At 35.1% G+C, this 25,008-nt stretch overlaps 3 protein-coding genes across 8 annotated transcripts in view; 2 read left to right on the forward strand and 1 right to left on the reverse strand.

Moving 5' to 3' along the window:
• On the reverse strand, nt 1-9,348 carry pole4 (polymerase (DNA-directed), epsilon 4, accessory subunit). Of its 3 annotated transcripts, none has more exons than NM_001351798.1 (4): nt 8,985-9,348; nt 7,583-7,667; nt 2,524-2,565; nt 1-237 (listed from the first exon to the last, which is right to left on the reverse strand). In NM_001351798.1, the coding sequence occupies exons 1-4, from the start codon at nt 9,225-9,227 to the stop codon at nt 224-226; spliced, it is 384 nt and encodes a 127-aa protein (NP_001338727.1). In that variant the 5' UTR covers nt 9,228-9,348; the 3' UTR covers nt 1-223. The 3 variants fall into 3 exon arrangements, 2 of the variants coding, with proteins under 2 accessions (NP_001338727.1, XP_017213760.1); XR_012386786.1 differs by having other exon boundaries at nt 3-237; nt 2,524-7,473; nt 8,985-9,315; XM_017358271.4 differs by lacking the exon at nt 1-237 and having other exon boundaries at nt 2,141-2,565; nt 8,985-9,315.
• The window catches only part of LOC141376513 (uncharacterized), a 214,091-nt gene that overhangs the window by 170,240 nt on the left and 18,843 nt on the right, over nt 1-25,008 (forward strand). The window lies entirely within an intron of this gene.
• The window catches only part of LOC559131 (serine/threonine-protein kinase NIM1), a 22,837-nt gene continuing 6,912 nt past the window's right edge, over nt 9,084-25,008 (forward strand). The window contains exons 1-5 of one of the 4 annotated variants that reach the window (XM_021479703.3): nt 9,084-9,391; nt 11,819-11,915; nt 12,447-12,650; nt 16,741-17,031; nt 23,462-23,730. In XM_021479703.3, coding sequence (XP_021335378.1) covers nt 12,635-12,650; nt 16,741-17,031; nt 23,462-23,730 — 576 coding nt within the window. In that variant the 5' untranslated portion in view covers nt 9,084-9,391; nt 11,819-11,915; nt 12,447-12,634. Of the gene's footprint in view, nt 9,392-11,818; nt 11,916-12,446; nt 13,508-16,606; nt 17,032-23,461; nt 23,731-25,008 lie in introns of those variants that run through there. The other 3 variants (XM_005155709.6, XM_073916284.1, XM_073916285.1) reach the window with 3 other exon arrangements.

Below are 25,008 nucleotides of genomic sequence, written 5' to 3' on the forward strand. Positions count from 1 at the left end.
GATAACATAAAATAACTTCAGTTTATTTAAACACTACACAGTCATAAGAATCATAAAATAGAGAAAAAAAATTGACAATTTTACAACTTTACAACTTTGACAACTATACAAATGTATCAAACTCAAAAATTCGGCCATTTTGCCACCATTTTTTCAAAGTTTCTGAAATGGAGTTTCAGAACTTGCTGACAGTCTTTTAATTGATATTTAAGCATCTTCTCGGTCAGTCCAATGTACCTACAAAAGAGTGAAAAAGAAAGAAAACAGCTGCATTTACACTTAAGACGATTCCACACTTGGCTTAACTTGTTTATTTTATTGAAGTGTCCTTCCATTCGGCTTAGGTTACATTTACATTACAGTTTACATCTTTAACCCAAGTTACACTAGCCATTTCCATCCAAAGATGCAAATGAAATTCATGCACAAAACAGAAATATTGCATAAAAGATGTGCAAATAAAGCAGCGTTTCCATCTAATGAGTCAAAAGCAGGTCAAAATCGTCCCTTCCTGATTATTTGGTGGCAAATATCAAAAGTAAAACCGTAATTTGCTGCGGTAGGAGAAACTATCAATATTTTCCTTATTTAATAAATTACTGCCTTAGAAGACAAATAACGACATGCAATGAACGCGTGGTGGTGTTTGAAGGTGAAAGACGTGGAGCACGGACGCTCTTGATTCTGGAGGTCATTAATAATAAAATACCACCAATACTGAAATGGTTATGGCGTCTTAGAATGACCAAAACAATATTTCAGATGTTTTACAATGTGCTCAGCCTGCTGGTTTGTCCATTCACACGCATTTTTAACCTCGCATGATTTTTTTTAAATGCGCATACTGGAATTGGTTATGTAAAAGCATTTCCATCGCAGAATACCATCTTTTCCCATCTTTTCTTATCGAATAAAAAGTTTATCCTACTCAGTTTTGCGCTTATATTTTTGTATATTTATAAAACGTGCATCATTGCGTTTCCATCAACTATTATGGGTTATCAAATGATAGAATACATAGCAAACATTACAAAATTTTAATAATAAAATAAAAGGTTTAGCCTATTAAAATCAATGGCCTATACAGAAATTAAATAAAGCTAGAAAATCTAATTCACTTTTAATTGTATTTGCATTTTGATTAAAGTTACTACAGTTATTTAGTGAAGAGCAGCAAATGAATCTCTCGTGTTTTGTTTGATAACAGAGGTGTCACTAAGAATGCACAGATCTATAATAAAAGCATTCGACTACTTTAGTAACTGTTTGTGCTCATTCAAGAGAAAATTAGTTGTTTAAAATAAAACACGCAGGATGGACATGTTTACATATTTTTAAGTGTATTTGTCCGTTTAAACACACACCTGAATCACCAAAGTATCGTTAACTTTTTTCAATATTCCTGACACATTCAGTGATAGACGGCAAAAACTCAAACACTTCCAAGCCTAAAAAGATCTAAAGTGTGTTTATTACACAAAGACAAAGCTGGTTATGTTTCACAGAGCTCGCGCTGAGTGGAGCAAAAAACAAAAACAAAAAGAGGCACTTTTTTAGACGGTCCCTTACTGAGAGCTCAGCGCAAGCTCTCTCGGCTGAACGCATATTGCGAGCAGTGCTCGTAAAGTCGAGAGAAAAAGAGAAAAAGACAGCTGTGAAACATAACCAGCTTTGACTTTTTGTAGGAAACACACTTTAAATCTTTTTAGGCTAAGAGGTTTTTGAGTTATTGCCATCTATCACTGAATGTGTCAGAAATATCGAAAACAAAACCAACCTAGCCGCGCTCATTTCTGGCGCTCCCCTGAATGTACAGCGCCCTTAGCATTTGCCTATACTGCCTATGCCACGGGCCGGCCCTGGTTACAACCCTACTCCTAACGAGTATTGCCATGGGATTTTAAATGACCACAGAGAGTTTAACGTCTCATCCGAAAGATGGTTGAGTGGAAATAGTATGTTTTCCAGCAAGGCAGTGCTAAAATATAATTGGGTAATCTGGCAGTGGGCTGGTTAGAGAGCAAAACAAAGACAGAACGCAGATTTTCAAAACATAATAACTGACTTTAGCATTGCTTTTCAGATAAACAAATGTTAACTTAGCATAATTGTTAAATATTTTCTCATTTATTTTGGTATTTTCATCATTTAGAAGAGTCAAAAACTAATGAAAAAAACGTTTTTAGGATTTAGGACAGATACAGTAGATTCAGTCTGAGTTACTAATGGTCATTCACAACCAAAGCAAACAAATAAAACTCTCAACACCAAAGCCGACCGCCTTTTATGAAACATTCATGTTTTAACCAGCTGTCTTAAGTTTCTGAATTCCTAGAATTGAAGTTCTGCTAGGTCACACATAGCCAGACACCGTGGCAGAATTTCTTTTGTTTTTAAGTTCGACATTCCTGGAAAACGAGGCTTTGAAGGGAGTAACGAAATATAGGAAATCAGAATGAACCATAAAACTTTCTCCCGCTCCTTTAGAGCTTTGCCAGCAGGAAATAACATTAAATCTCTTACCTTCCAAAAATGCAAATTCGTCTATTGCTTCAATAGCATTGTCTGCCAAAAGAGAACAAAAGCACCAACCATTAGAGCATCAATGCCACTGATGTTCTGAGTTAATCTACTCGACTCTTATAGCACATTTACAATTAGTATTTAATTTTTGCATTATTGGTCAACTTGGACCAAAAGAGTCATTGTCATAGCAAATTTTTCAACAAACACAATATTTTATATTAAGTTTGCCTGCATAAATGTGCAATACATATTTGTTCACTCGCAGGATGGTAACACATGCAACCAACCACACATGCCTTCAGACATATTTTGCCAAAGAAGCAAAATGAAAGAATAATATTGCAGTTTGACACAGACGAGTGGATGTCAAACAAGCACTGAGGCTGATTGCCCCTGTCCTGGATCCGCGTCATAGGTTGCTTTCATTCATTCATTTTCTTGTCGGCTAAAAACTTTAGTTTTTATTTTATGGAAGAAAAAAAAAACATGATTGGAAAAAAAACAGCCTATGCCAGTTCAAAAGGATTCAGTCAGTGTTTTTCGTTTTGCAATCTACATTTGTAATTTAGGTGAAAAATATCTAGGGCAGGACCAGGGCCGGAGTGGGACTCATTTTTAGCCCTGGAGTTTCAAGCCAGACCGGCTCACCTCAAGTCACGACTGACTATATTAAAATAAGGCCATTTCCAATTCAGTTTCTAATGATACTACCACATCTTTTTCAAGAAAACAGCTGCTTTAGAGCTTCAAATGTTCAAAAGCCCTAACAGTATTATATGTCTTAACAATAAAAATGAAAAGAAAAAAACAATTATTTTCCAGGTGAGATTCGAACATGCGTCGGCAGCGTCATACTACAACGTGTTTACCACTGGTCCACAATAGCACTATTTCGGCAGGAATAAAAAATAAGTATTGGACTGTGACCCGCAAGACACGGTATTACTTTCTATTTATGGCTTAATCTTTTTCTCCCCTTTTTAGATTTCTGATCAAGTTATGTCAGATTTTTTAATGTAGTGAATTATCTGATTGTCATTGAGCAGGTGTGATATTCATTAATATTAATTATTCGAATTCGCTGTTTGGGGTCGAATGATGATAGTTAACGTTACATCATCATTACGTTAGTTAACCTGCAGGCTGCATTTTGCTCACGGGGCTGCAAGAAAATAAATAAGAAGAGCGGCGCTGCGGCAAAATAATGAATAAAAAGAGTAAAGCTGTGGTCAAATAAATAAATAGATGAAAAAAAAGTGTGACTGCTGAGAGTGCAAGCAGCTAGGCACACCGGGGCCCTCACGGCCAAAAAACGGACCGGCCCACCGGGAATTCTCCCGGTGCTCCCGAATAGCCAATCCGGGCCTGGGCAGGACTATTAATTTGATTTTTTTCTATGTTGTTGGAAACACTGCAGGTGCATGAAGATGTTCTGTTGTTAATATGTTCTGTATGCTGCTGTTCGCATGTTAAAATAAATCTGTATTTTAAAATGCAATATTTAATGTGTCAGACACAAAATAGACACATCAATTCACTTTTTAAAATAATGATTTAACATTAATCTGACCAGTTAACAAGTGGCGGTTGTCGGTTGACAAAACTAATTCAAATGAGCCTCCCAACAACATATTAAAGTGTCTTTTCAACAAGGTGTTTCCTTGTTTTCCTTTTTATTTATTCTGATCTCATCAATTTTTCTTTGAATTTGAACAGTCTTTGAAACATTTAAGATAATGAAAAGTACAAAACGAGTCAGCAAAATAACACTGTTCTAATGGTTTTTGTATATTTTGTTGAAAAAAAAAAAAACAATCATATATATTGAGCCTTTAATTTGTGTCATTATATGAAGTTCATAAGAGCATTTCATAAGATTTTAATAAGTAGCACAGTATTACAAGAGTGCCGTATTACACGATTTTCCAGTTTTAACCACTTTGCAATAAAAATAAAATCATTAAATTCCTAATATAACTCACAATTTACCCAAAACAGCCAAACAAATTAATTCTACTTGCATGAACTTTCAATTTTAAATGAAAAAGTGATCAATGTTTCATGTTACAATGGCTCATCAACTGTAAGATGGGAGTCCCAAACACGGATGGGAAATGGGGGAAAGGGTAAAACGTTAATTCACAGCCTCATTTCACCTGTAAATACTGTGTACTTATGATTATATAAGCTGGGTAATAAGTACACTCCCTAATCCCACCTCTAAACCTTAAACCATGTAGTGGTTACCTTATATAACCACACATCAAGCACATGTACTGTTAAATCAAGTGCAACTGGGAAAAGACTAAATATACATTACACTATTATGTAGTAGCAGCGGTAGTAGTAGTGAATTTTATTAATCCCTGCGAGGGCAAACTCATTTGCCAACATTAACATCACAATACAATTAATTATTGAATAAATACCACAAAAAAAAAACAGTACATCAACACACAAAACAACAGTACAACACAATTTGCACCAAATACATGTCACAACTCAGCAAGTAATTGAGCAACAAAAAAACAACATAGTGATTACGTTAGAGCTGCATAAATCAAAATTTAGCAGAGGCTGTGATTCTCATGCACATCTTGAAGGAATAGTTCACCCAAAAACGTAAGGTTACTTATTATCAAGAGGTTGGTTGAAGTTAATTTGAAAAATGTTAGAAACCTGTAACTAGGGGTGTTAAAATGAATTGGTTCTTCGGTGCACCGCGATGCAGACGCGGACAATTCAGTATCGGTTCAGTACTAATCATAATGTCATCTATCTCATATGCGCTCTGTCTGGAGGGAGGTGAGCGTGTGTATTTACAACACTCCAAGCGCCAACTACTTAAAAACGCAATAACTGTGCACAATTTCACTGCGTGTGTGTGTTTTCTGGACAGGCTTTCACTGACACTTCCAGCAGAAGCTCAATTTCTTTGAGATTGAGGGAATGAAATGGCCCGTTTCCACTGAGTGGTACGGTACGGTTCGGTTTGGTAAACCGTACCGTACCACTTTTTCGGGACCCTTTCGAAAGGGTCCCAAACACAAGAAAGGGTACCAAAAGGTGGAGCTAGACGCGCAGCCGAACGCTATTGGTTTACAGAAGGGATATGTCAATCACTTACAACAAGCCAGAATGTAAACAAAGGACCCGCCATGTTTGAAATACACAGCGAGAGATTACAGCGGAATTATATATTCATATATCAACGTCCTGATGAACAGCCACACAGCCATGGAGTAGAGCAGAATCTACCCTGCGCCTCGCAGTTTTTTTACGAGCCAGTCTGACGCGCGAGCGGTTTCGCTTTGTTCCTTGCGCTTGCCGCGCGTCTCTATCTGAAATAATAAACTTATTGAGCTGATAATAATAACACGTGCTTGATTATTGACGCGCTTTGGAAACCCGATCCCGTGAGAAGCTGACAAACGCGAGAATGATATATTCAGAAAGAAAAGCACAAACGCAAGAGTGGAGCACGGAAAAAAAACGGAGCACGTTATTTCTTCAGCAAACGTGAACAAACTGCCTTGTTTTAATTATTATCATCACCTTTTGGACTAATATGAACTGGGAATGATGAAATTACTCTCTAACAGAGGCTACATGACATGTGCTGCTGAAGATTGCAGACACAGATGAGAAGTTTTCACTGACTGTAGGCTATACTTTGTGTTGTTACGAACCTAATTAAGAACATAATGTATGATGTGTGTAGTTTTTCTGTAGTTGGTAACATATCGGAGACAGTAAGGGGCTGTATGTGTTCATATATGTTCATTTATTTATTTTATATAATTACAGACGTTACAGTAGGCTATTTTGATATTGATCTGCAGTTATAATCTACTCCTGTTTATAGAAAAGTTAGTAATAAACATTTATACACAAGTATTTATGTGTGTAAAGCATCTGTTTTGTGAGAAGTGCTTTTAATATGATTTGTGAACGACCTGTGCAGCTTTACTGTAGACATTTCCTCAAATGAGAATGATGCGACTGAAACTTTCTGTCTTACACCACGCCCACCAAAAGGGTACCCTTTATAGTGGAAACGCAAGCCTGATAAAGGTGACCCGTACCGACCCGAACCGTATTGTACCAGTCAGTGGAAACAAGGCAAAAGTGAACTCCATTTCTTTCTCTTTCTCTTTCTCTCTCTCTCTCAGTGGCCCATTTCACCATCTGGCGTGACTTTTCCTCCCCTCTCTTTTCCTCTCGGCTGTTACAACAATACTTCTGGGTATAGGCGCGGTAACAAATTTCCGAATAAAGCGCGTGAGCGATCGATAACTCTGGTGTAATTTTAACAGGAGTGGGCAGTCTCGAAATATTGCTTCTGAGCGAGCGAGCAAGCAAGGAAGGAAGCAAACGTGTGTGCGTGCATATTTGTTTGGTGCTGTCTATGTTTGTGTATGTGTGTGAATGAGAGACAGTGTGGTGCTGTGTGTCTATGTGTGTGTTTACACAGACAGCTTGTTATAGCTACCCCCAAAATATAACATCGTCAATGCACCGAGATATCGAAATGAACCGAATCGATGGCATGATAATCGTAACCGAACCTTGAGACCAGTATAGGTTCACACCTCTACCTGTACCTACGGGCTTCCATAGTAAGAAAAACAAATGCTATAAAAGTTGATGGGTAGAGATTTCAAAACATTTGTCAAAATATGTTCTCTTGCGTTCAACATACAAAAGAAACTCAAATTGGTTTGTGAAAAGTAAAGAGAGAGGAAATAACTACAGAATTTTCAGTTTTGGGTGAATTGTCCCTTTAATAGAAAAGCCGCAGATTTGTGATCAGCAGTAATTCTCCTCGGAGAGATTTTCTAACGGAGACATACTCATAAAGGTTTGGAACAACTTGAGGGAGAGTAAACAGTGAGTACATTTTAATTTTTCATTTTAACTATGCCTTTAAGACGGAACTAAAGAAATCTGAAAAAAAAAAAAAAAAAAAAAGTTTAAAACTTGGATTAAAGTCTTTTGGGTCAAAATAGACCTGAATGTGTTGTAAACCAGCTGTAGATTTGACATTATAACTTACCCAAGTCCTTGCGTTGAAGGGTTTTTCTCTTTCCCTGTTGTGCATAAACGAGAGCGTCCTTCGCAATCATTTCAACAAAAAGCTCCTGCGGGCAGAAAAACAATAATGACCATTGTGTTGTTGACCGAGATGTAAATGTCTAAACCAGTGTGGGCTGTTCACAAAAGTCTTGTCCTGGGTGTTGTGAATTCAAGAGCTGGCCCTGATGGTGTTAATGCACAAACAGGCTCATCCAGACTGACAAAATCAACAAATCTGCCTTGGTTTGACCTCGAAAATTCAGAATATGCAGACAGAAGTACTGTTATGACAGATCCATCATATAGAAAACTAATAATGCAATATTTTAATGTCTCTCTGTTCGTCTCTCTTAAGCTGGATTTTTACTTTCACCTGGCGCCGCTGACTGCGCGGGTACCTTGCAAAACGGACATGGCTTTTACACTTGCTGTGTTCGCCGTTGTAGTATTCTTTAAAACTAAGAGGAACTGACTGTAAAATCAGACGGATAAACAGAGAAGTATGAAGTTTCCGGAAATACGTAATATCAATAATATCATTCAATATTTTTTATTATTTTTATTGTTTTTATAAATTATTTGAATGATTGTGAGCATTTTTATAACCATTCAAGACTTTTTTTTAAATCAAACTTTGATGCATCACTTTTGTACATATCTCGGACAGTTTTGCCATTTAAAGTTTATTAAAATATTAATGACAACAGAACATGAGTTGCTCTACAAATATATATTTTTATTATGGCAGAAATAAAAGCCAAAGAAGTACACTTACTAAAAAAACAGGTTTTTTTTAATGTTTTTTATTCAGCCCACTAAATAAAAAACTATAGGAGAATTGATAAGCTAAATTGGCTATAGTGTATATGTGTGTGAATAAGTGTATATACTGTAGATGTTTCCCAGTACTGGGTTGCGGCTGGCAGGGCATCTGCGGTGTGAAACGTTTGTATACAATGATTATTGCTGGAATGAGCTGTGAGGCAAGGGGCACCAGGTAAAATATTGCCTAGGGCAGAAAATCGCCTGTCCTGACATTTTATCCTACCAGTCAGATAACAATGGTTCTATGAGGGCGAGGCTAGGACTTGGGGTAGGTTAAGGCGACATTACAAGCTCGTATTACACCCCTCCACATCAGTATTTATTTATGCTGGTAGGACAACGTGATGGATATGCTAACGTTACCTATCGGTTTATATTTTGATTACACACTATGCTACCTATTTTTTGAATGGAAAAATCTGACAGGATAGGACTTATCGACGGAACACTTGCCAGGCATAAAACAAAAACAGTGTAATCATGACAGACATACAAAACTGGAATAAAACACTTGGGGAGAGGGGTAAACTCAGGCAGCACGTGTACGTGTGTCTCACCGTAGCTTTAGCTATGATGAACACGGACTCTTGACTCGCCAGAGTCACATCCGGATCTGCTTTCATCAGGGTTTTAATGCGGGACAGCGGAAGCCTGGCGAGCCGGTGTTGCTGTGCGCCCGCGGTGGGCCCGGTTTGCCCGCTCCCCGCGTCTTCCTCCGGCTCGGTGCCCCGGGGCTCTTCTTCAGCCCCGCTGCGGTCCAACTCCGATTCCGCGGGAGCTGCAGACGCGGTCGCCGCCATCGACGCACAAAAACTCTCAACCGAACGCGCTGCTGTGAACCGAAAGCAGATAATCTAATCCTCTCCCGCCAAATCTGACTGTAAACACAACCTAGAGGAGGACGGCGGAAACCACGTCACTGCACGACGTCATGCTAGCGGGTCAACTCATTTCACTGAGTAAGGTAAAGTAGCCTGGAATTTGTTTTAACCACTTTGTCATCGCTTGGTATCACGGTAGAGTTAAAAAACGACTACTTGAATGAATGAATGAATATTAGAATACGAGGACAAAAACTGCAAAAACAATATTTAAATAAATACGCAAATATATAAATAAATGAGTAAATAAATCCACAAATTCCTGCATAAATAAGAAATTAAATAAATAAATATGCAAATAATTAAATACATTTATATAAAATCAACAAATTCCTGCATATATATATATATATATATATATATATATATATATATATATATATATATATATATATATATATATATATATATATATATATATATATATATGTGTGTGTGTGTGTGTATGTGTGTGTGTGTGTGTGTGTGTGTGTGTATATATATATATAGATAGATAGATAGATAGATAGATAGATAGATAGATAGATAGATAGATAGATAGATAGATACATAGATACATAGATAATAGTGCAGGCAGGTAAATAATTAAATTACACTACTGTTGGAGGAATAAGGAAATGCTAAACTGAAAATTTATTTTCAAACGTTTATTCTTTTCTTGAACATAGTTCTGTATTTACTTTTCCTCACACTGTGCTGGCGTCCACACGATTTGTGTTGGGACAAATATATTTTACACAGCGGATGTCCTTGTAGCTGCAACCCAGTACTGGGAAACACCCATACACTCTCACGTTCACACACACACTCATACACTATGGCCAGCTTAGTTCATCAAATTCACCTGCACTGCATGTGTTTGGACAGGGGGGAAAACCGGAGCACCTAGAGGAAACCCACACAAACACATCGGGGAGAATATTCAAACTCCATATAGAGAAATGCCAACAGGCCCCTACTTGAACCAGCAACCTTCTTCGACTCTTATAGACATTGATTTTTTTTAAATAACTTTTATATCAAACAATAATTTTATATTGTACCAAGCAAATGTCCCCATATTGACTGGTATTGCTAAATTTATGGGGACATCCCTACAGTGTACATAATGAGTACAAGGTACACACACACACAAATGCACAAATGTTGGTATTTGTGGTTTACAGGGACTCTCCATATTGATAATGTGTTTTAAACAGTAAAAGAAATGCTTATTATACACACACACACACACACACACACACACACACACACACACACACACACACACACACACACACACACACACAAACACACACACACACACACACAAACACACACACACACACACACACACACACACACACACACACACACACACACACACGCTGATATTGGTCGTTTAGAGGGACTCTCCATATGCGTAATGTATTTAAACAGTAAAAAATGCTTATTACACACACACACACACACACACACACACACACATGTTGGCATTGGTGGTTTACAAGGACTCTCCTTAGGGATAATGTGTTTTAAACTGTAAAAAAAAAGGCCTATTCCACACACACGCACATGTTGGTATTGGTGGTTTACAGGGTCTCTCCATAGGGATAATGTGTTTTAAACAAAAAAAAAAGCTTATTACATACGCAATGATATTGGTGGTTTACAGGACCCTTCATAGGCAAAATGTGTTTTAAACAGTACAATACACGCATATCACACACACACACACACACACACACACACACACACACACACACACACACACACATTGGTGTTGGTGGTTTACAGGGACTCTACATTGGCATAATATGTTTTAAACAGTAAAAAAAACACTTATTACACACACACACATTGGTATTGGTGGTTTACAGGGACTCTCCATAGGCATAATGTGTTTTAAACAGTAAAAAAAAAAACTTATTGCACACACACACACACACACACACACACACACACACACACACACACACACACACACACACACACACACACACACACACACACACACACACACACACACACACACATTGATATTAGTGGTTTACTAGGACTTTTCTTAGGCGTACTGTATTATCTACAGTAAAAAAACGCTTATTACACACACACATTGGTATTGGTGATTGACATTGGTAATTAACTTGGGCCACCAATATGTGAATTTTTCTAAGTAGAACATTGCAGATTTTCAACCTCATACCATGATTCTTCATATCAGTGTCTATCATAATTTTTAGAGTCAAAAACATATATACAGGCAAAACAAAATGAATCCCTTTGACTACTGATGATACATTGAAGTGTAAAGAAGTGAAACAATCAGAAACTGATCTTTATTTACTACATTTAACACACAACAGCATTACTAACTTTAATCCACAGCCTCAGCAGTAGCACTATCTGCTAGTATCACAGTAGTACAGTAGTTACTGAGTGTGCTGTTTGTGAGCAGCATTTGCGCAGCTTCACTGAGGTGTGTTGCAGCTTGATTATTATTACATGCGTCTAATTGGATTGGGTGCTAGTGATCGGTGGAGGATTAAAGGCTGCCGAGTGAGAGACGGTCGCTGCGCTCTTCATTCATACATACAGACAACAGAATGAAGGATCCACAGCTACCAGGTAAAGATTTCTTCAATGAATAGAGTATATTTATATTAAATAAACAGCAACGTGTGTATGTACAATCTTTTATAGCTCTGCTGTTGTAGTAGTTAACCATGTTAGACCTGTTTTATGAGCAGTAGTACACCTGTTTGTATGATTTATGAATAATATAACAACAGGAAAAGAGATATTGAAAGATTCTTTATTGCATTTTAAATGCTGATCCTCGGTTAACTGCATATATGTAGTAGTGCTTGAGATAATACTCATTGTTTCATAGATCTGCAATGTTTTAACATCTTTTATTTCAGCTTTTAATGTACTGATCTGATCTGATACTGTTCTTCTGGTCCAACAAATGCATATTTACTATAGTACAAGACTTAACATGACATTTAATTGAAGTGAAGTCAGTTTAGTGTTGTAGCATTTATTTTTCAAGCCTTGATATTATTCTTAATCGATACTTTAATTGCTTTCATGCTGCTTTTTATTTAGTATTACTGATATTGAAAGTAGTTCAGTGGCTATTCTGTGTATTTTTAGAAGTGTGTCGACTCTGCAACCTGTGATGCATGGTCTTAGAGAGGCTCTTAATCCACCCTGCTTAAAGACTTTCCTATTCAGACTGATCTTGCCTCCAGAGCACACATACTGGACGTTTGAGCTAAAATAGAAAGGACAGACATGGATTAGGATTATAAAAGAACATCTATAGAGATGCGACTCTAAACATGCCACGTGAAACTGGTGAGCAGATCAATTCCGTTTCAAAGGTCAATTAAGTGAGTTAAGATTTTTTTGACGGGTTTCAAAGGTTTATACTGTAATTATTTTGTTTTTAACATTTAACATCTCATACATCTAGATTTGATATTTGAATAGGTCAATTAGGGTCTACTGTTGACCTAAGTATCCTTTAAGCAGCAGAAAAAGAAAAATCTTAGAGCTATTTTTATGAGTGTGTATGGATGTTTCCCAGTTCTGGGTTGCAGCTGGAAAGATATCCGCTTTTTAAAACATATGCTGGGATAAGTTGGCGGTTCATTCCACTGTGGTGACCCCTGATGAACTAAGCCAAAGAAAAAGGAATCAACTCTTTTTAAGGCTTTTTAAAGATTTCTCATAGACATAAGTGATTTTTATAATTTTCAAACTGTATATTTTATACCTCTAAACCAATCTTTTTTTTAATGATTTACGAATCGTTTTCTCTATGTGGACCAAGCAAATGTCTCTGTAAGGTCAATTTATTGGTATTGCTAAACGTGTGGGGGCATTTGGTCCCCACAATGTGAAGGAATACAATGTACACACACACATTGGTATTGGTGGTTTACAGGGACTCTCTATAGACGTGATATACACTCACCGGCCACTTTATTAGGTACCCCTTATTATTTCCGGGTTAAACCCACTTTTGCCTTCAGAGCTGCCTTAAACCTTCGTGGCATAGGTACAACAAGGCACTGGAAATGCTCCTCAGAGATTTTGATCCAAATTGACAGGATAGCATCACGCACTTGCTGTAGATTTGTTGGCTGCACATCCATGATGCAAATCTCCCGTTCCACCACATCCCAAAGGTGCTCTACTGGACTGAGGTCGCACGCATACTGAAGATCGGGGTTGTTGCTCGCGTTCTGATCAGCGGTGTTGTCGAGTGCCTACTGAAGGGCGGTATGTGTCGCGGGGGCACTTTTGATCATTTTGGAAGGGCACTTTTTATCCAAGACTAAAAAGGGCATGTGCACTGCACAGGTTGAGCCCTATGTGTGCACGTGCCTGAATGGGCCCAAAGTGTGCGAAGAGCCCAAGTGCCGCCACCCCATTACACCACCATCACCAGCCTGAACTGTTGATACAACGCGTTGTTGATGCTAAATTCTGATTTTACCATCCGAATATGGCAACAGGATTTGAGACTCATCAGACCAGGCAACGTTTTTCTAATCTTCTATTGTCCAATTTTGGTGAGCCTGTGCGAATTGTAGCTTCAGTTTCCTGTTCTTAGCTTAAAGGAGTGGCATCCGGTGATTTTTTTTCAGAGATTTTTCAGACCGTTCTCTGTAAACCCTAGAGATGGTTGTGCATGAAAATTCCAGTAGATCAGCAGTTTCTGAAATACTCAGACCAGCCCGTCTGTCACCAACAACCATGCCACGGTCACTTAAATCACCTTTCTTCCCCATTCTGATGGTCGATTTGATCTGCAGCAGATCGTCTTACATGCCTAAATGCATTGAGTTGCTGCCATGTGATTGGCTGATTAGAAATTTGTATTAACAAGCAGTTAGACACGTGTACTTAATAAAGTGGCCGGTGAGTGTATTTCAAAAAGTAAAAAACACTTATTACACACACACACATTGGTATTGGTGATTTACACCGACTAGGCGTATTTATTATAATTTCTGTCTTGCTTTTGCATTATAAAATTTGATATACTTTAGTTTAAAAATTTAATATTGCGATTTAATATTGATATTAATATTGATTAAACACATACAGAAATTGTGATGAATGATAAAGTTATATCTCCATGCAATTTCTTCATCCAGTAGTTCTGAGGATTGAAATAAATAAAAAAATTGTGCTTTATTTTAGAAGTTTAGTGAAGGCGGGTCATTTTAGGACAAACAGAATGTAGAATTCTATAACCCCACAAGGGTTTAAGTACATTTGAACAAATAATAAATAACAAAACAAGGGTGATGAATTGCCTGACCTAATAAGGACTTTTGCACGGCATGAACTCGATGTTCGATCCTCCAGACTATTACGAGCAGAGACACTAGTGTCATGATCCCGGTTCACCCTGTCTTTGAAAGATTAAGCCTCTGTAAACCTGTAAATGTTCAACGTAGAAGGTCACTGAGAGGAAGTGTTCCAGTCTTACTGACACGGCCATCGCTTTTGCACTAGATTTACATTTCCCTTGACATTACAAACCTTGTGATTTAAAGGCATGTACTGTATCAAGGCAGTAAAGTTTTTTATACAATTATAAACACAAGTTATATATACAATTTATACAAAACTGTAATGTTGGGTGAGAATATACAGTACTGTGCAAAAGTGCAATATTTTATTGTGTCTATCATTCCTACTAGGAAGCACCTAATTGTGCGTGTGAATACTTAAGAGGTCTATCAGTGCTCTAGAACTGCCAGTTTCAGACTGTTGAATGATATTTTTCCCAGCATTGATTGGCGTGATTCACAATGGTATGAACTGTTATAGGGGGTCAAATGTATATTTGTACTATAAATTTTTAATTATTAATATTTAAGATATAGATCAGAGATCAGAGAAAGGTATTTTTTAAAGGGCTAACCCCCATAAATCTAGTTTTGATGTCCTTCAGGGGGATCAAGTGTTAATTAGGGTGGTCAAACCCCCCTGTGATTCCCCTCTGGAGGTGAATGGGTTTGCTAATGATAGATTTATGCACATTTAGATGTTTCAAAACAAAAGCCACTATCTATGAACACCATTATTCAACACAAAAGAGCGAGGATCAAATGTAAAACTTTACTTTACTTTTTTTTACAGTGTTTGTCTGATATAAGAAGGTCATATATATATATATATATATATATATATATATATATATATATATATATATATATATATATATATATATATATATATATATATATATATATATATACAGTATATATATCCCAGGGACTACAGATGTAAATTAGCTTTATAGCTAACTCTGGCACAACATGTCATGTTGTACATTGTCCCTGTTTAAATAAAAAAAAAAAAAAAAAAAAAAAATATGTATATATATATATATATATATATATATATATATATATATATATATATATATATATATATATATCAGAGAATGGTGAATTATGGGGTAATTGTGATTTTTGGCCGAACTATTCTTTTAATTCATTAGAATGTTTTTGTAATGCATGTTATTTTTCATTATCAATTTTCAGTTTCCATACACTCTAAAAATATTGTTTAAACAAAACAAACAAACAAAAAAATTAACGCAACAGTTTGCATTAATATATTCAAGTTACAACAACATCTAACAAAATGAGGTTCAGACTACAAGCTTTATATGTTAGCCAAATTTTTTCCTCTTCACTAAGAGGCATTTTTACATAGCAAAAAAATCTAATTTTAAAGTCGAGTACTCAAAAAAATAAGTTGTTTCAATTTGTTTTTTAAATTAAAATTGAAAACAAATCCAGTGTTATGTATGTAACTGCATTTTTTCAAGTTTAGAACCTCAAATAAATTAAGTAGCTGAAATTGTAAATTTTTTGTTTGGTTTTAAATGTACTGTTCAAATTTTTGTTTTCTGGTAATTTTTTATTTGTATTAAACCACAGGTTTTCATTGGTTTACAAAACAAAAAAATGAGCTGTTCCATATTATCAGTATAAAAAATAACAAAAAACATCAGTGTGTGGACATAAAAAAAAAAAAAAACATCATTAGTGTGGAAAAATTGAGTTATCAACCCAATTTCTTTGGGTTGCTACAAGTTAAATATTGTTTTAAAGTAACTAACAGATATATTTGCCTTTAAATTAGCCACATTTTTTAATTGTTGTAATTATTAATAATTTTCTGTTTCGAAAACTTAATAAAATTATTCTGGTAACTTAAAAGTTTTAATTTAATAAGCATTTTAGAATTTTTAAGTTACAATAATGTGTTAAACTGTGTAGTGGTAACAGCCTTCTTGAGTTTTTATTTAGAGTGACCCAAAAACAGTGTTCACCACTGTTATTACATACATTTTTATTAACAGAAGTAATTTGACTTCACTGGTAATTTCCTTTTTTTTTTTGTCTTATCCAAGGTACCAAAACACTAAATATCTGGGCAAAGCGGCACGCAAAGAAAGGAAAGAATGAGGCAGCAGCACAACCCGTTCAGAAAGAGGCAGAAGCACGAAAGCCTCCGGTTCTCACACCCGAACAACGAGCAAAGCAGACAGCCTTCGAGAGGGTCCTCTATGACATGTCCCACAACGACCGGGTCATCAATGACATCATTCTGGGCCGCAGGATAGGTTTCTACGATCTCAGAGGAGAAATAGGGACTGGAAATTTCTCCCAGGTCAAACTTGCTGTTCATGAGTTGACCAAAGGTAAGAAAATCAGAAGTCAGTTTCAGTGAGTTAATAATGTATTTTAACAGTCGTGCCACAATGTCTGAATGGAAATATTATAAATGCAATAAAACCTGTGAAAGTTCTCACTTCTCAGCAAACTAATTGTTTTAAAAGATGTTTTGGAAAATTTAAATGACACATTGTCAATTTCATTCCAATTACAGTTAATCATATAGGATTTAGAAAATGTAATTGTTTAATGCAGTGATGATTTAGTAAAAAATTTAAATTAAAAATTTAAATAAAAAGGTAGCTATAAAGTACACTCTATTATCATAATCATGAATGGGATGTAAGCTAATTTTATGATAAAACATTTATTATTAACCATATTAGCCACTAATCTGCGAATGACTTGTCTATGCACATATATATACAGTTGAAGTCAGAATTATTAGCGCCCCTGTTTATTTTTTTCCCTAATTTCTGTTTCATGGAGGGAAGATTGTTTTAGCACATTTCTGAGCATAATAGTTTAAAAAACTTATTTCTAATAACGGATTTATTTTATCTTTGCCATGATGACTGTAAATAATATTTGACTTGATATTTTTCAAGACACTTCTATACAGCTTAAAGTGACATTTAAAGGCTTAACTAGGTTAATTAGGTTAACCTGGCAGGTTAGGGTAATCGGGCAAGTTATAGTATAACGACGGTCAGCTCTGTAGACTATCAAAAACAAAAATTAGCTTAAAGGGGCTAATAATTTTGTCCCAAAAATGTTTTTAAAAAAAGTAATAACTGCTTTTATTCTAGCTGAAATAAAACAAATAAGACTTTCTCCAGAAGAAAAAATATTATCAGACATACTGTGAAAACATAATTTGGGAAATATTTAAAAAAGAAAATAAAAATCAAAAAGGGGCTAATAATTCTCACTTCAACTATATATATATATATATATATATATATATATATATATATATATATATATATATATATATATATATATATATATATATATATATGTATATATATATATATATATATATATATATATATATATATATATGTATATATATATATATATATATATATATATATATATATATATATATATATATATATATATATATATACATATATATATATATATATATATATATATATATATATATATATATATATATATATATATATATATATATATATATATATATATATAATTTATTTATTTATTTTTAATGGAGAATTTTACACTTTGTCATACTTATCTAAAGAAATAAGATCCTCATATCCTTCAGTTTGGTTGTGTTTATAGCTGTGTTCAGTCAGTTCGCAGCCCCAGACAGCAGGCGGCACACTTTAACAGGGTCTGTTCGTGTTGGTGGCCACGAGTTGATCCGCGCATGTAATCTCCTCAGCTTTACAGGACCCCCTCTGTGAATCACTCGAATGTTTTTGGTGCCTAAGTTGAAATGCTTGTTAAAGAAACAGCCCTGCGGGGAGACCTCGCAAGCATTTTACCACATATTTTAAAAAGACCTTTAATAAGACTATAAAGCCTGAAATATGAAACAATACGCAGAAATATCTATTAAAAATGAGACGGCTTGTTTATAAAAGTTGCATGTGCGCCTTTTGTCAAGTATTGTTTTCAGTACACTGTAAAAAACGATGGGTTCCACACTATCGATTTGTGCTAAGACAACATAAAGAAATTAAGTTAACTTATTAGTTTTTACAAATGTAAGTGGATTGAATATAAAACAATTAAGTTGTTCTCAAAAAACCTCAAGAATTGTGTTGTTTCAGCTCATTTTATATAAGTAGTTTAAACAAACAGCAAAGTACATGTTTTTGAGTATATAGACTATTTTGAAGAATGTAAACACGAGAAAACTTAAGTATTTTACGTTTTGCTAAATCGTACGAATTCGTACGAGTTCAGTCCTAAGAGATTGTACGATTTTAAAAAGGAGGCGTGGCACCTAACCCCACCCCTAAACCCAACCGTCATTGGGGGATGAGCAAATCGTACTAAAATGTACGAATTAGATCGTACGAATTCGTACGAATTAGCCACTAAATGAAAAAGTTACGAATTGCCGTGAGATTGTGTTGAAACAATACCAACGGTCCTATATTTGCTGTTTTATATTTATTTTCTATAGCTTCTGAGAATCCAAAAATGTCCACATATTGATCAATAATGTTATGAGAGCTGTTTTAATATTAAGTTATGATTGAATTGCCTCCTCTTACAGTTATGAAATAGTTTGATAACAAGCAAGAAATGTTCATGGGTCAATGACATGACCACATTGAAATGGTCTATACAAAATATTTAATGACAGGAGAATTTGGTCACACTTTACAAGGTTTCATACATTGATTAATGTTTTTTTTCTGAGAGGAAAGAATAAACAACACTTGTGCAGCACTTATTAATCATAGTTCAGCATTTACTAACATATTATTAAAATCCTAAGTTGTGCTTTTTAACATTAGTTAATGCTCTGAGTTATGAACTAACAATGAATGACTTTATTTTCATTAACTAATTAACAAATGTTAATAAATACTGTAGTAAATGTATTGTTCATGTTAAATACAATAACTAACATTAACTAACAAAAACCTGTGAAGAATCTATCGGAGGATCTGAGAATCCTTGTTGCAAACTTACGTGTGTTGTTTCGAGAAAACAACTATTTATTTGTGTTGTTTTATTTTCATTTGTTTATACTAATTTAGTCTTAATTTAATTATTTTATTTAATCATATGATCATTAGTCATTTATATAATTATCATAATAACATTTTATTGATTATTAGTTAATGATTTAATTACTATTGATTATTATTTGTCATTTTATTATGTTTTTATATTTTATTATTACCTTTTTCCTATAATTATTTCATTATTTTTTCCTGTTGTTATAAACTTATGACTGATAAGAGAATATCTTCATTTCAAGGTCTGTATTGTCTCTGAACAATGTTGTGAAGTGGTAATTTTCCATTGCTGTTGCTTTTGATCTAATAACACTTGTTGGATTAATCCAAAGTCTCAGCATTTAATCATACGCAACTAAGATTATTCCATAACCTTTTAAGGCATGAGGTGTTTTTTAAATGCAATTTTTATTTCTCTTTGCTATTTGGGCTTATCAGAACCTAATTAGAATAAAAATCTAAGTATTAACTTGTGATATGATGTACTTTTAGAGAAAAATGATGTCCATATGTAGACTCGTGGTCCGAATTTACATAAAACACCTTTTCCTGAATGTTTTTTTTAATTCGTATACAACATAGCCATTTTTTAAAACTTGCTTTGAGTGTCAGAGAGTGAAAACAAAATTTTTTCCCATTTTAGACAGTTAAAAATAGGGTTTGGGACATTTAATATGCTGCAAAACAATTACAGAATGACACTGTATGTCTGTAACAAAATGTAAAACATTCAAAGTATTTTAAACAACCCTAAACATGCCCTAGGAGGATAAATTCTGCTCATTCTTTATCATCATTACTCTGTCTCCTGCATCTGCCCCTCTCTTTAGTCAACTCCTATTGATAGGAGACTGTTATTCAAGTAAATACTGGTTAACAGGTTTAGGTATTGGGCAGCTCCGCTGACTTTTTGTCTGTGTAACCAGAGAAACAGACAATTTCTGACAGGATCTGGCGTCCGGGGCTACAGATCTTATTTATCTGGCGTAGAGAGTGTGATCTAACACTTGCATTGAAAATTGGTACAAAGAATTTACACTCAAGGTCAAGGAGGATGCATCGTATTTGAAGATTATTTTACCTAATCATGTTTGGACAATCAAGTAAACCCAGCTTACTTTGTGTTCATCTTGAAATATTACTAACAATAAGTTATTCTTGCACTTACGTTGTAAAAGAATTGTTGCTGCCTAAAATTTTTGAGTGGAATCAACTTAACTTTTCTAGTCATCTCAACTTACATCAATTAAAATGACTGAAATATCATTAGACTCTGCAGAACTTGTAGTTAAGACCTGTTAAAATAAGTTAAATCAACATAAAATATTTGTTGTCTTGACTTTTTGTCCTATACATTTTAAATCAACATAATGCAGAATGCAGCAGCACGAGTGGTCTATAATGAACCTAAAAGAGCACATGTCACTCCGCTGCTAGTCCGTTTGCACTGGCTGCCAGTTGCTGCTCGCATCAAATTCAAAGCTCTGATGTTTGCCTACAAAGTGACTTCTGGCCTTGCTCCTTCTTATCTGCTCTCACTTCTGCAGATCTATGTGCCCTCCAGAAACTTGCGTTCTGTGAATGAACGTCGCCTCGTGGTTCAGTCCCAAAGAGGGAAGAAATCACTTTCGCGAACGCTTACGCTCAATCTGCCCAGTTGGTGGAATGAACTCCCTAACTGCATCAGAACAGCAGAGTCACTCGCTACTTTCAAGAAACGACTAAAAACTCAACTATTTAGTCTCCACTAAACTTCCTAATCTGCAATTGCCTCTCTGAATATCACACTAACTGTACCCAAAAAAAAAAAAAAAACTAATACTACTAATACTTCCCTTCTTAGACTTTACAGACCTGAAACTTGCCTATAGCACTTATTCATTGTTGCTCTTAGTTGTGTAAATTGCTTCCTTGTCCTCATTTGTAAGTCGCTTTGGATAAAAGCGTCTGCTAAATGACTAAATGTAAATGTAAATGATTAGTTACTAAAAACGAATGAAGCCACTGCCTTAAAAGAAACAAGTTGACTTTACTTAAAAATAAAGTAAGGGTAACACTTTAGGTCACAATCCACGGTATTAACAAACCATAAACTAACACTACTAGCTTAATATACTAGTAATTAGCTGGTTATTAATAGTTAGTAAGGCGGAAGTTTGCTTTAGGTTTTGGGTAGGATTAAGGATGCAGAATTGGGGTCATGCTTTATAAATAATGAACAGTTAATAACTTAATAATAGGCAGGTAAAAAAGTGTTGCATGCAGAACTGTTGCAAACTATTTATTTGTGCTAAGTTTAAACAAACAAATTTAATTTGATAATGTTCAACTTAATTTGTTTGGTTAAATTCAGCCCAAATAAATTGTTTACATCCACTTAACTTAAAAAAATTGAGTAAATTCAAGGAATCATCTTTGAATCATTTTTTTGAGTGATAATAGTTTGAATTGTGCCAATACTGATCGCTCTCGCAAAACAAATATGAACAACCACCAGGTTACAGCATATCAATTCTCAGATTCTACAACCTGACCAGGGCTGATTCAGCATGTTTAGTTGGTAAAAACACCTCTGACAGACCTCAACAGGGGTCATACACTCACACACATTTTCAGTGACTGGCAGTACATTGTGAAATGTACATAAAAAAAGAAAATACTGGGAAAATCACCTTTAAGTTTGTCTAAATTGAGTGCTTAGCAATGCACATTACTAATCCAAATTTAGTTCTGATATATTTATTGAAGGAAATCCACAAAATCTCTTCATGGCAGATAATATTTACTTGATATAATATAGATTTTTCATTCGGAAAACAAATAGACCCATAAGCTGTTTGTTTCGCTCACAATCTATCTCAAATTATACAAAATAAGTCTATACTAAAAAGTCAGACATTACCAATCAGACATCAGAAGGCATGTACTGTTGAAGACTAATGTGTTGATCATGATGATATAAATTAGAGGCCTCAGGCTACATATATATCAAACATGATACAGTATAGCCTGCACTCACATACTTAAACAAATAGTTCAACACGGCATGAACATTCTGTCAGTGTTTAAACAACCTCAAGTCATTACGAACCCAATTACTTTGAGATTTTTAATACATCTTCATTGAATGTATATATGCCGAAGCTGTTTAGTGATTGAGTGCTTTATCGTTCACTGTAAAAACAATTCTGCATTTTGTGTGTGAGTTTTCCGATTATTTACAGTTGTGAATTGCATTATGGGATGTTTATCTCTGACTTTTGATGTGTGAAATTAAACTCTACAGTTTAACAAAGTGACTTTTATTGATGTTGAAGTAGTTTGGCATAATGTAATGTATAAGAAGTAATATATGGACGAATAAGTCTGTAAAATAATAGAAAATACACAGGCAGTTTATTACAAGGTTTTTGCAGGGCAATATATAACACGAACACAGTCAATAAATCACTTTAAACTATTAGAAATGTTAATAAAAGTCACTTATTTTGAACTTCTTAAGTTTAAAAGTTGTTGGAAGAAAGACTAAGGTCTCACAATCCAATTCAAAAGCATAAATAAATGCAGAAAACTGCTGATTTACAAATTTTAAAACTGTATTTTGATGAGACCTAATCAGGTAATGTCATATACATATTTAAATAAGGATTTTATTCAAACATACATTTTGATCAACAACAATATTTAGAACAGAAAGCTCACAATCTCTTTGTCTCTCACACAGAGCGTGTTGCAGTCAAAATTCTTAACAAGGCACGTCTCGACAAGAAGTCGCAGAATTTATTTGCCTCAGAGATCATGTGTATGGAAAAACTCTCCCATCCAAACATCGTTCGTCTGTATGAAGTGCTTGAGACGGGTAAGCATGTGTACCTCGCTATGGAGTACGGCAGCGGAGGCGATCTGTTCTCACGCATCACCACCAGAGGACGCCTGTCAGACCTGGAGAGCAAACTCATCTTTGCCCAGATCGTCTCAGCCATTAAATACATGGTAAGAACATCAGGGCCTCGTCCTTCTCTGACTTGCCAATGTTTCCGCTTTTCATTAATGCTGCCTGTAAAGACAAGTTAGGAATTTGAACAAAGCCCTAATCTGAAATGTTATAGGGATAGTTCAACTATAAAAATTACAGTACTCTTGTTACAAGCTTGTCTGAGTTTCTTTCTTGTGTTGAAGGTGTTTGAAAATCATCCCCGCACGTGTGTGTTACTGCAGACACAAATGACAGTTCAAATTATGGGTTCAGTTCAGTTTGAATATTTCTGTGACACTAATTCTATATTACACAATGACAATATAATTTGTAAGAGGCAGATCTAGTTTTTTTTAAACCATTATTGGCCAGGGGCAAATGAAGATTATTTAAACAAAATCTTTTTTTCATTTTTTATTTTACTGATCAAATTTTAAAGACATTAGTATTTAATGCAGCATGTTTGCATTTACTTGATCAAAAGTGACACTATACAGGTATTTACTGCACAACTGTTTTTAACATGCATAGCAATTGTTCTTGAGCACCTAATGAGCTTAATAAAATGTTGAAAATTAAAAATCATGAAGGATCAAGTGACACTGTAGACTGCGGTAATTATTCGGGAAATTCAGATTTGGTTTTACAGGAATACTTCACTTTTATCATATATCTATCAACCAACCCATCAACTAATCAACCAACAAGCCAACCTACAATCAATCAGTCAGTCAGTCAATCAATCAATCAACAAACTTACCAACCAACTAATCAACCTACAAGCCAATCAATCAATCAATCAATCAATCAATCAATCAATCAATCAATCAATCAATCAATCAATCAATCAATCAATCAATCAATCAATCAATCAATCAATCAATCAATCAATCAATCAATCAACCAATCAATCAATCAATCAACCAAAAAATCTAATAATCAACCATAAACTAACCAACCAACTTATTAATCAACCGATTAACAAACAAACCTACCAACCAACTAATCAACCTACAAGCCAATCAATCAATCAATTAGTCAGTCAGTCAGTCAGTCAGTCAACCAATGCACCAACCAACCAACCAGTCAGTCAGTCAGTCAGTCAGTCAGTCAGTCAGTCAGTCAGTCAGTCAGTCAGTTAGTCAGTCAACCAACCAACCAGTCAGTCAGCCAGTCAGTCAACCAACCAGTCAGTCAGTCAGTCAGTCAACCAACCAACCAACCAACCAGTCAGTCAGTCAACTAACCAACCAGTCAGTCAGTCAGTCAACTAACCAACCAGTCAGTCAGTCAAC

The sequence above is a fragment of the Danio rerio genome, chromosome 11 (genome assembly GCF_049306965.1).
Source record: "Danio rerio strain Tuebingen ecotype United States chromosome 11, GRCz12tu, whole genome shotgun sequence".
NCBI classification, from domain to species: domain Eukaryota; kingdom Metazoa; phylum Chordata; class Actinopteri; order Cypriniformes; family Danionidae; genus Danio; species Danio rerio.